Genomic DNA, 12870 nt, shown 5'->3' on the forward strand with positions numbered 1-12870 from the left:
AGCTGAACTCTAAGGTCAGCAGTATTTCCATGAGCCTTTGGGAGTTCAAAACAAAGCTCTTGGTGCTTCAAGGAGAAGCTGGGCATGTTTATCGATCGATGCCTTTTTGAGGCGGCATCTAGTGAGAGAAACAGTCCATGCTTTTGAGAAGCCATCTTTGTAAGTGGCAGGCCACTGCAGTCCACTTTTATGAAGTCTTCATCAGAAACTCAGGCTAAGAATATCCACTTGAAGGAACAAGGAAAGGACACAAGAGACTCCAGAGTGGCAGGAGACATTTTCACAACCTTCTCCAAGAGACTGCTGGCTGAGCTTCTTCCCTTGCTCGGCCCAGCATGTCACCAGCTCTGCTGTCTGTCTTCTCACAGCTCCAGCCTGGCAGCCCAAGCACTAACAGGGCAAAGAAAGGACATGTGTGCAAACAGACACTGAGATTCCTAGACAACATGGCCACCACGAGGGACTGCCTCTGAAAAGGAGCAGGGCAGGAGGTACAGTGCATCCTGCATGCTTGGGATGAGTGAGGGGCTGCATGGTCACAGTGCCTGAGCCCTGCCTGGTGTGCAAACCCAGGGACACAAAGGTGCCTCAGTAGCCACAACCAGTCCCAAAGCCAAAACAAGAACTCTGAGCTAAGCACCACCCCTATAATGGACTGAATTTATCTGTGTCCCCAAATTTGTATTTTGAATCTAAATCCTAACATGACAGTGTTTGGAGGTGTAGCCCTGGACAACTAGATCACAAGGGAAGAATCCTCATGCTGGAATGAGTGTTCCTATAAGAAGTCCCCTGCCTTCCCATCTCCACTCTCTCGCTGTAAGAACACAGTGAGAAACAACACTGAACCAGGATGACAGCTCTCGCCAGGCACCAGTGATCTGCAGGGGCCAAGGACTTTTCAGCTCCAAAAATGAGAGAAAGGAATGTTCATTGTTTGAGTCCCAGACTCTGGTACTTTTGTGATGGGGACCTGAATTCATTACAATCACCTTCTTATCCGTAACACCTGGACAAGAGCTGACACAGGAAGCTTTCTGATGGCTGCTCAAACATTTCCCTGACAGCGTGTGCCAATCTGTGGGTGGTCTCCAATTGGTTAAGTTACAAATATAATTGCATGGGTACATTGTTTTCAGTAATTGCTCTTTTGCATAAAACTCTGCAGGAAAATATTGATAAAATTTAATTCAAACTGTTGCAAAGTCCTTAAAAACACCTTTATTCTTAGTCATAGACACAGATCAAAATCCACTAACAATCCTACTATTATGGACAATAATGTACCAATAAAAAATATGGAAAAGACTACTAACACTTAAACTAGGAGAAAAAATGCCCACCAAGAGGACTGTGGATGGAGTTCAATGGTAGACTGCTTGTCTAGCATGCTTGAGTCCCTGCATTCACTCCCCAGCACCACAAAATATAAAAACAACAAACAAAAAAAAAAAAGAAAGAAAAACAGTAACACAAGTGATTTTTGGCATTCTCCTTTTTGCAAATGGGTAAATGCAGACCCACATGACTGAGTCACCTGGGTCAGGCCACTGTGTCCCCAACAGGAAACAGCAAATGCTTGCCCTCCACAGCCTCTCATTACTCTGTGGATGACCAAGTCCTGGAGCACCACAGCAGTGATGGCAACAGCCAGAGTCAGCCCAAGTCAAGCCACCCACCAACTGGTGCCATGCCATATGCCTACCTCAGGGATAAAATGCCCCAATCTCTCAGGCCATGCAAGGGTGCTGACCTACCCCAGAGCCAGGCCTCTGGGCTGGATCTGTTGCACTGTTACCTACACAGTCCCCACTGTGCAGAGGAGGAGCAGGGCATTATGACATGGCTCCCTCCCAGCACATCAGGAAATCTCCAGGAGCTGAAAGAAATTCTAGAACTCTGCTTGTCTAGTGAGTAGAAGAATCTAGCTAGGAAGAATCATAGGCAGGATTAGGAAATGGAAGACAGGGTGAGGGCCAGCGGTCCCACCAATGAACTAAACCTGGAGTGTGTGCCAGGCCCCCATCCTGGGCCCAGAAGACAGCTGCACACTCCATCAAGATGGGCACTGACAGATAAGAGGATGTCAGAGTCTAATAGACAGTGAGCTGATCAGCAGTCCAATGGGATGGGGCGGCATGATGCTCTGAGGCAGCAGACGAGACCCCAGAACCACTGTCTGCCAAAGGAGCTTGAAAGGGGCAAAGATAAATAAGGCTAGTCTCAGTGAAGTGAGAAAAGGGTGCTAGGGGAACCCCCAACAACTGAGGAAAGGGCAAACGAACAGTGAACACAGATAAGAGCACAGAGGACTGCCTGCGGTGTCGGGGATGCCTGCTCCAGGTGGTCTGCGGGAACAGGCAAAAGCAACGGGAGACAGCAGCTCGGTTACAAGGGGCGAGAAATCTCATACTGAGCCCTCCAAGGTGAAAAGACTACTTGGTGAGAATTTCTCCCAACAAAGAGACCACTGTGGCTAGCCAAACACTAGGACGGGGCCCCACAGAGAATCAATGATGACCAGATTTCAGAAGACTTGCTTAAGATTTCCAGGTGAACCTGGGCTTTATTTCTGGCCGGTGTAGCCTGAAAAACCAGTAACACATGGACAGGAGACTAAACATTCTGCAAAATAGGAGGAAGAAGCTGATCATACCCTTTCCAGGTGGGCACTCGCCTGAAGATGGAGTAAGAAGCTCCCTTTCTCCAACTGCCTCCAAAAGAAGTTTTAGTTTCCAAGTTATTGCCAATAAAGTATAGGTCACAGCACCCAGCACAGAGGAGCTCATAAGTACTATGGGCAGTAGGAGCCAGTGGCCCAAGTGTGCCCTGCAAGAGGTCTCAGGGCAGTCAGGAAAGCAGGGCTGCACTCCCCACAGTCCCGCCCTGTCCTGGCTGTTAAGGCAATCCATAGACAACTGACCCAGAGTCACGGCGCCCTCCTTTTGGCAGCAGACAGGAGGGAAACCAGAGGTTTCTATGGTCCACAGTCCAAGGAAGGGCAAAGCCCATCCAGAGCATGTCCAGATCAGTGCCTTTGAAAGAAGCAATTAGAGTAGAGAGAAAGGATAAATGTCTGAATAGTGCTCTCTAGACAGGAATTCCTACCCAGGCCAGCACAAAGCCCAGATAGCCAGAAGGAGGTAGAAATGGGCTTGGTATCTGGGGAAGAGTGGAGCCCAAAGCAAGGCTCCCACTTAGGGAAATATCACCCAGTCCATGTGCTGAGGAGAGGACCCCCCAGGGCCTGCTTGTCCTCGAATCTTCCCATCCCTGTGAAGGGATCGACACTCACCAAACCCCACCAGGCAGCACCAAGGAGCCTCCCTGAGCTTCCCTTCCCTACTACATCCAGGGTACAGTGAAGCCTCCAGAGAACATTCAGAGCCAAGCTCCATTCCAGGTTCGGGTGTGACTACTCCATGGCCTCCTGGCTGCCATCACTGCCCTCATGGACCCCACTCATCCTCCTAGCCACCAAATCGACCCTGAAATGTAAACTCAGCACAGTCTCATCCCTGGAGCCTCTCCATGACTCCTGCTCACACACTGCAGGAGCACCAGGTCAGGTAAGCCCGCCTCCCCCAGCTGCTTCCCAGGTACCATGGCCACACTCCCTATCCACACATTCACGCCTGTCACCTCAGGCTTTGGGTGGCTGTGCATGCATCCTAGAGAACTCTCTCACCTGATGCCCCCATCAGACAAGCACCTTCCTGCCTACCACCTAGTTTAAGTCACCTTTACTATTTGATCTCATGGCCCCTGTTCTTTCCCCCATGTCATGACTTGCCATATTAACACACATTTATGTGCTTAATGCCTTCCTGCCCTCCTGCATGCCAAGAGGGCAGAGGTGGCAACTGTTCAGATCTCTACTCCACATCCAAGTGCCGTGCAGAGTGGCTCTTCAACAAATCCCTGTTGTTTCAGTTCATACTGATGACAGGCCACCTCTAAGAAGTGGAATCATGGAATGAAGCCTGTAGCACCTCACCGAATACTAGGCTGCTCATGGACATGCCAAGGCAGAGGAGACAGAGTTCCAGGGCTTCAAGAGAACGGTGCAGACAGCAGGTGTTGTGGAATTTACAGCCCATTTGGGGAACAGCAGCAGGAATATGTCAGGTGGCTCCAGGTGAGGGCACAGTGGAAAAGCAGGAAGCATTCTGCACAGGGTTCTTGGGACAGAGGACAGCAGGCAGGCCTAGGAGGCTGGCAGGGACTGAGAAAGACTGTCCACTGGATGCACCTGGCCTGGGCCTGGAGGAATCCTCCAATTCTGACAGAGAGCACTGTCTGCCAGGACAACCTCCCATACCACATGCACATGCTTGAGAGTATGCTGAGTTTACATTTCAGGAAATGCAAGCAGCCATGTTTACAGGGGCTGGAAGAAGCAATACAGCAGAACCCCTGTCTACCGCTGGAGCTTGAAAGGGGCAAAGACAAAGGTGGTAAAATTTTAGATGGAGCACAGACCAGGCAAAGGTTTCCAGAAGGCAAAGGCAGCACTGTACTGATGCCAAGCTCCTAAACCCCTTCCCTGCCACCGCAGAAGGTCATGTGTGTGTGGGGGGGGGGGGGGAGACATACATATTCTTTCTTGTGAGTAGGTCAGGTCAGCCATGGAATCAGTCCCACAGAGGCAGCGTGGCCAATGCAAGGGCTCACGTCTAGGTACTTTTGAGAAGGAAATCAATAGCTGCTTCTGGAGAGAAGCAAGGAGACATGGCCCTGAGATTCCACTGGAGCAAGGGGCCCAGTGAATGTGTACAAAGCCTCACAGAATCCGCCCAAGGAGGCTCCGCACACTGACAGACTTCTCCAACCTCCGGCCTTCTCACTGACACTCAGAGTCACTGATCTCAACCCAGTCCAGCTGGCTACACCACACTTAAGAAGTCACATAGGGAAAGTAGAAAGCAGGTAAGTACCCAGCAAGCACTGGGTCTCTTCACGCACCTTAATGGGATGGGTAAACTATCTGTGTCCAGTATGTTGGGTGGCTCCTTTGTAATGAGCTGGTGGAGATGCACATCCCAACCCCCTTTTCTAAATCTGTGCAGGACCGAGGGTGGCAGCAGAGGTGGTCAGCAGGGTTCTCCTGCACAAGTATGCTGCCCTCACCCCGGGGCAAAGCCCTCAAGGTTACAGGATGCCACTGCACATATAATCTTGAGTGGTGTCCACAAGCACCTGAGCAGCTCAGATGAGAAGCAAGCCTGGCCAGGGCCACAGACAGGAGTCATGTCCAGAGCACTGTCTACCCACATGGGCACTCCCATGTGGCCAAAGCCCACAGACTATGACAAGGTTGCCTTTGAAACGAGTGGGGAGAAGGAACCAGAGACACAGAAGGGAGCAGAGGCAGTCCTGCTCCACCTCCAAACACCGTGTGCCCAAGCGCAGACTCAGAGCAGCAAGCTTCCCCCGGCGCCCTCGACGCCTAGGCTCAGCCTGGCACGCAGCTGTCTTTATTTACGCCATCTAATTCCAATCTTAAATGCCTCCAAGTGTCATTACACATTTCTCTGAAAAAAATAAAAATAAAAATCCAAACAGCTGAAACAAAACCAGAGAATGAGAAAAGCAAAGACTGAAATAATTACCAATCAACTGCACGGCCGAGGGAGCAGGCTCCAAAGCTATAGTCTGGCCTCCCGGTCACTGCTCCTGATGATGCCTCTGATGAGTGCTCTGTTCCTAACATCTCATCAATTTGAATCACCAAATTCAATTTGCATTCCCAGATAAACAGAGGCCACCCAGTAAATACTCTCATCTGACCTTGAAATGTGAGAAGGAAAATTGCCCCTTACAATTTCAATTCATAATGCATAACCCAATTTAGTTGACTGGGAACCAACCTGTAATCCCATTGGTGGGGCTGCCTCCAAAGCCAGGGCATTGGGCAGGAGCAGGACAGTAAGTGTAGCCCCCAGGTTGCTGATAAGTGGCTCAAGTCTTTACTGAGCAAGTACCATGTATCTTCCTGCCCAACTTTTGGAAGAAAAAAAAAAAAAAAGATGTAGATAGATAATTAAGACGATCTGAAGTGATGGCTGATGCAGGCACACATGGCAGATGTCCTGGAGCCACCCAGCTCCAACTTCTGGAGGCAGAGGAGAAGGAGAACTCTCACGTGTAGCATCTCAGCCTTGATGTGCCCGTGGACAAGGTTCTGAGCACATGGCTTTCTATTAGGGATTGCAGAAAAGGAAGACATGGACAGTCACAGAGTCAGCAGGCAGCAGAGCGAGGCTGGAAGACGGTCATCTATGCTCTTTCACACACCAGAGGTCAACAAACAGCCCTCTGCTTATTTTTTGTAAATAAAGTTTTATCAGAACATAGCCATGCCCACTGCTGACATATTATATGTGGCTGGTTTCCTGTGGAAGACTGTGTGACCTAAAAAAACAAAAATATTCACCTTCTTGCCCTTTACAGAGAAAGGCTACCAATCTGTGGACCACACCAAAGACGTAGAGTTACCAACAGAGCGACAGAAATAAAGACATGAGCTCCACCTTACTGAGGGCCATCCCAACACTGCCAGCATCTTGGCATGAGAGCAGCTCCCAGAACAAGACACTCCTGCCAGCCTGGCCCAGCCACAGACCCCACAAATTCATGAATTCCAACAAAAAATAAAAAAGAAAAGAACCTTGCTAATCTATAACCCACTGCCTCCTCCCGCCTAGTAACTCACTTATACATACATCACTGCCTTCTTGCAAATAGGACTCCATCAAAGGACACGGAGAAGCAGCTCAGGAAAACACGTAGAAACCCCTTTCTCAGTCTCTCTCCAAGAAAGTGTGTTTGATGAAGCAGAGGTACTGAGCCCCTGCCTGGGATGGAGGGATTTCTACCTCATGCTCTAGCTAAGGCCACAAACACACAGGGGTATGATACTTCCCAGGGACGCTGCACCTGGAGACACAGCTGGGACATGACCTGGGCCTTGGCACAGGGCACCCTGGCTCATTAATCCTCAGCTATCTCACTCCCTCCACAGCCCCCCAGCCTTCTGAGATCCAGACTCCATCTCCCACCCTGGACACAAACTCAGGAGAAAGAAGGAGAAAGAAGAAAGAGCTGCTGTGACCATTTAAGAGAGACCAGGACCTGGGCAAGGGTTAGGGACACAGCAAAGGAGAGAAAAGAATAGCAGCAATGGCCAAGTTCAGGGAGGGTCCAGATAGGGGGCTCTGGGTCTCAAAAGACAACGGGCACATGGACAGCAGTGGCCAGCTGGAGCCAGGGTCTCTGGACATGACTCCTTGTCCCTTCTTCATCAGACTATGAGTTTAATAAAAATACATCAAGTTCCCCAAAACAGACCTTCAAAGAAACAAAGCTCTAATCATCTGTCATCAACTCCACTCTCAATGCTTCTCAAACTCTCAAAGTGTCTCTGTGTTGGCCAAGCTGTCTCCTCCTGACAAGTCCTACATGGAAGAAATACCTGTGGCAGGGCATGGAATGTAGAAAGAACAGAGCTGCCCCTGTAGCTAGGGAAAACACACAGGGAAATCCTGCACTGGGCCAGGGCCAAACCACGCACAGAATGGCAGAGGGCAGCTTCCTTGCCAAGCCAGCTGAGGACCCCTTCCTCTCCTCCTCCTCTCACTCAATAGGCCAGCATCCCTGAACATCCTCTGTGTGCTGCTCTGGCTGCTACACAAGACTTGGAAGCCAGTACAGCCCAGGGGATCACACATGTGACAGCCCCAGGATTGAAGACCCATGGAAACAGAGGTGTGTATGGAGGGGGAGAAGCAATGACCCTCACCAGGTCCAGATATGATCTGCATCTCCCAAGAGTTCATGAGTTTGTAGCTTGGTCCTCGGGTGGTGATGGGACCCTAAGAGGTCCCAGGTAGGGGGGCTCAGCACTTGTGGGAGGAGGTGACAGTTCTGCTCCACAAAACTGAGTCCTTTAGTCAGCTAGAGTGCACCCACAAAGGGGACTGTGGGGCTCAGGGCTCTCAGTCGCTCCCTGCTTTCTGGTTTATGACATAGGTTTGCTTTGCCACGAGCTCCTGCCATGATGTGCCATCCTTGCCAAAGGCCCAAACCCATGGTGCCACCTGATTTTGAACTGGAACCTCCAGAAGGTAATCAAAATAAACCTTTTCTAAGTTAGTTGCCTTAGGTATTTCATTACAGTAACAGAGAGCTGACTAACGTATGTGGGAACACGGAGGAGGAGGGATGATCAGAACATAGCATAGTGAGTGTGAGATCTAAGCATGTGCGTGTGGAATACAGGAAGGCGGGAGGGGCCCCCGGAGAGCTCGGCTGGGGTTCCTGTAAAGGCAGCAATTGCAGCCACCACCCAGGAGGTTGCCCAGAACATGCTGGCACAGAGCTAGGCCAAAATCTCCATGTCTGGGGACAACAGTCCACATGACAAGTGAAAGAATGGCATGTCACACTGCAGGACCAAGCCGAGAAGAGCTCTGAGAAGTGAGGGCACAACGCTTAATTGAGATTGTGAGTCAAATCGGACAAGCAGTTAAGAGATGAGACAGAATAATCTCAGCAACATCTCTCTCTTTGGAATCACCCAACAGCCCAATTAGTGGCTCTGATGCTGAGGTTCCCAGCACTCGCACGATCAATAGCACCCGCTGGCCAGCAGAGCGGGATAGCCTGTCTGCACTCGACCAGCTTCGATCGGCACCTGTGCTCCATCATAATCCTTCCGGCCGCCTGGCGGAGGCTGATTAACAAAGCCCATTCTGCCTGTTTATTCTCCCATTGATTTCACTGTGCTCGACCCAAAGCCCAAACATCAATACCCTGGTGGGTGAGGCACCTTCCCAGGGCCTCTGCAATCTCTCCTAAGGTGAGGAGTGTCCCCAGCCCCTGTCAATCACATATGCACGGCACAGAGAGCCATCTCTCTGTGTGGGGGACATCGTGGGTAACCAGGGCTAACAGAGTTAATGCTGTCAATAACTAATAAAAAAATCCCCAAAGCATTCCCCACATTGGAAAATAAAAACAAAAGGAGAAAATGAGATTTTCAGAATTCTTAGTTTCTCTTCCACTATTTTTAGTGAGAGCTGGGAGCAGAAGGAGGCATCTGCTGACCGATGGCTATGTCAACACGGCCACTCATTTATTAATCTCACTTCCTCTCACCCCGGGCTCGGGCTTGGAGAGTTGACACTTGGCTTGAGAAATGCCAGCTCTAAGCAGTTTATTTCCTCTTGAACTTTAAGAACTGACTGAGACAGAATTGACCTTTAAAAGGCAGGGTTAGTGCTTGTCGGAACTGCCGCAGCACCTCTCTGCGTATACAACATGAGAGGTGCCAGGCAAACTCCCGTGAGTGCAGGCAGCGAGGAGTAGAGGCGCTCTGCGCAGCAGAGGAGGTCTGAGGTGGCACAGGCATCTGGAGACTTTAAACACGCCAAGAGAGCCAAACACATCACACCTCCTGGGGTGAAGAGGAACAGCGCCAGATGCTGCAAACCCCAGCACACAGTGAGTCCAAGCCCAGCCCCACCACTTACTAGTGGCAAGCAAGATGGACACTGAGAGGCCAACATCTGCTTCTCAAACTCTTCCCAGAAAAGCTCTTGATGGCAAGGCAGATATGTTCCCTGACACTCAGGAGCCCTCTCCCAGCCTCTTGGAAATTTTTGTTGACAAGTCTCAAGTGGCCACTGGGAACCTTCTCATGGCCTGGTTATGGGGTATTCCAGGAAGCACAATGAAATAAGACATCTCTAGCCTGAGGAAATTCACAGTGCCTTTAGTGACACAGGTTGGCCATTCTATCCAAGAGCCAAGAGCAAAGGTCAGACAGGAAACAGTGAGTCTGGAAGGCAGGAAGGCAGGCTCTGGGCAGGGAGATGCTCCCTGGCAGAGGCATTGCTCAGAGGCTGTAAGAAAGCAGGTCCCAGCCCAGTGCCAGTGATGAACATCCCACCCTAGGTGAGAAAAAGGGACAGTACAGCCAAACAGAGGCAGCCCCTAGCCAAGATGGGACATTCACAGGCAAGAAGGAGGCACTACCCCACAGGACTAAACAAAAGGCAATGAAGGTATAAGGGCAATTTCTACACAGCAGCAAACTTTAACCAAAGCTCCTGAATCACACTGGCCATCCACCCACTGCTCGGCATAGGCCACAGGCAGAGCCCAACCCCCAGGGAGGGGTATGGAACAGGAAGTTGTCATGGGAGGAAGTGTCCAGGGCCAACACCTGATCAGCTTTAGAGACTGGATATGGACTCCCCATGAACCCAACCAGGGGAAAGGCCACATAAAGGACAATGACCTCATGGAAGAATTCTAGTTCTCACTGTAGATTAATGAGCAGCACATCATCTGTGTAGCTAAAAGATGTTTCGTGGTAATAGTATTAACAAGGGTGGGGACAGTATTCAACAGTATTTGGAGAAATTGGTCAAAAATCCAGAAAGTTTTAGAAGTTTCTGAATGGAATGCAGGAAAATCAAGGTCTCTGTGACTATGCACACCTATTTCACCTTCTAATGGTCCATGACCTTCGGACAGAGAGGATGGCTGCAAGGGACAGCCCTGACCAACCAGAGAGACCACCACTGGTGTTCAAGGTTTTTACCATGTCCCAGTGTCAGCAAGGAAGAGGCCCAGGTGACCTGAATTTACTGGGAGGGCCAGGGATCAGCCTGCCAGCTCCACCTTAGCTGGTACACACTGGGCCTCCCACACACCCACCTCAGAAATGGCAGGAGAACAGCATAAGAGCAGAGCTGGGCGGCTGCTGCTGAGCCGATGCCCTGCCAGGCCCATCTGCTGAGCACAGATTAGAAGCAGGAAATGCAGCTCAGCAAGCACACAACAAGAAAACACATTTTCTGAGCCATTGTATGACTTCCACTGCTGCTCATCTTCGTCACTCAATGGCAATTCACTAGCTGTTGTAGAAGACACTTAGAATTTACCTCAGGCCTTGGAATGGCTGCTCCTCCTACCTCCTGTGGTCCAGACAGCTCTGGAAGCCTGAGGCCACTCCAGAGGAAAAGAGGCAACAAAAACAAGGCCAAAAGACAGGGACAGTGTTCCCCTATCATCAGGCAAAGGGATTGCTATTCTGGATCCCTGTAAGAATCACTCCAGGTTAGCAGACAACAGATCCTCACTGTCACTACCACCAGCTACACTCTCAGGATACCTCTTAGTCCTTACCTCTTAGATGTATATCATATCACTGATTCTGCCTCCTGCCCCAAGTGAAGTGCTTTGATCATCCCCCTGTGAACAAGGAGCTTGATGGGAGAGGAATGGCAAGTAGTGGGTCACCTCCACCAAAGTACATTCCTGAGGAACAGTCCTTTATCTGTCGCCTCAGGGAATCAAGAAACAGAAGTGAAGGAGCCTCACCCACACCTGTTCTGAGACCCCAGGGGAGGACACAGACAGAAGGTGGCTCACCAGACACTGAGTCTGTCAGAGCCTGAGACTTGGACTTGTTTGTCCAAACTCCAGAACTGTGAGAAATGGATTTCTGCGGTTTATGAACCTTCCAGGCTCAGAAATTTTTGTTACAGCAGCAGAAAATAATGCAACACAGCTTATATCAAAAGACAGTCTTGGTGGATCAATGATTTTAGACATGAAAGATGAAATCATAAAAGGGGGAAATATAAAAGGAAATTTTAATGATCTAGGAAAGAGAAAGTCTTTCTACATTCATACAAAAACAAAACCAACAGAAACACTAAAAGAAACAGCTTCTATATCTGACTACCCAAGAATCAAAAGCTGGCATCTGGAAGAAAACTGTAACCAAACAGGGAAAATGTCAAGTTGGGAAGTCATATTTTTTGACAAAGGCCTAACCTCCTTAGGCTATTAAAGGCTCCTCTAAAAATTAATTTTAAAAAAGACAGAATAATAGGCAAAGATTACAGATAGGAAAAAACGTAACTAAAAGATCCCTGGACACATTGCCAGTTACCTAAATGGTCCAGGAAGGGACAGGTGCTGCACACACCAGCACTAGAAGTCATGAGTAAAGCCACGCACAACACACCTCATGCCTCCTGCTGCCAACAGCAAGGCTGGTGGGCACAGGGAACAGCTGGAATTCCCAGGCTGCTGGTGGAAACCTGCAGCCTCACAAAGTTCACCACACGACTGGGTTCCCAGGTCTGAGGGCAAGGGGCAAGCACATGAGTCCTCAAGTGACCTGCACAAACACACTCATTCAGGAGGTCAAAATCCAGACACAGTCCACAGGTCTATTAGCAAGAGAATGGCTGTACAAATAGGGTCCTTCGCACCATGAACACCACTCTGACACACGAAGACACGTGTCACCATAGGCCCTGCCCCAATGGAGACAAGCTTCCTCTGCTTGTGTTCAAGGGTCACCTATGTTGTGGTGGGCATACTGGAGGCTATCCCTCTTTTTCTGGTACCATACCTGCCTATTACGTTCAGGAACAAGTGGGAACCCTGTGGTGGAGGAGGTTCCAACAGGGGTCACATTCACATGAGGAGGCTCTAGCAGCCTAGTTTCTGAGGTGCTGGCCATGCTGTACATGTGACACCAGGTACAGACTCATGGAGAAAAGTGAGGCTTCTGTTTTTCACTATCTGTAAATCACACTTCAAGAAGGTACTGATTTTTTTAAAAACCATGCTGATATACTATTCTCACCTAACAGATTTCTACCCCCACAAAAATCCAAGGGCAGAAGCACTGCTTTGACATGCTGTAGAAACAACATGAATTAGTTCTCATATTTCATGGCACCCAGGTCCATGGCTTCTCCATGGACATAGGACCTGCAGGCCAGGGGCAACTACCCAGTACACAAGTCCACCACCCTTCCCAGGCCCTATGGCCAGGAGTCA

The 12870-nt window shown here is 49.8% G+C and overlaps 1 protein-coding gene across 9 annotated transcripts in view; it reads right to left on the minus strand.

Moving 5' to 3' along the window:
* The window catches only part of Mad1l1 (mitotic arrest deficient 1 like 1), a 354495-nt gene that overhangs the window by 221099 nt on the left and 120526 nt on the right, over nucleotides 1-12870 (minus strand). The window contains exon 1 of one of the 9 annotated variants that reach the window (XM_078023585.1): nucleotides 12044-12148. The exons of 7 other annotated variants lie outside the window; for them this stretch is intronic. In XM_078023585.1, coding sequence (XP_077879711.1) covers nucleotides 12044-12048 — 5 coding nt within the window. In that variant the 5' untranslated portion in view covers nucleotides 12049-12148. Of the gene's footprint in view, nucleotides 1-11968; nucleotides 11991-12043; nucleotides 12149-12870 lie in introns of those variants that run through there. One more of the 9 variants, XM_078023588.1, reaches the window with a different exon arrangement.

This window comes from Ictidomys tridecemlineatus, chromosome 10 (genome assembly GCF_052094955.1).
Source record: "Ictidomys tridecemlineatus isolate mIctTri1 chromosome 10, mIctTri1.hap1, whole genome shotgun sequence".
Taxonomy (NCBI): domain Eukaryota; kingdom Metazoa; phylum Chordata; class Mammalia; order Rodentia; family Sciuridae; genus Ictidomys; species Ictidomys tridecemlineatus.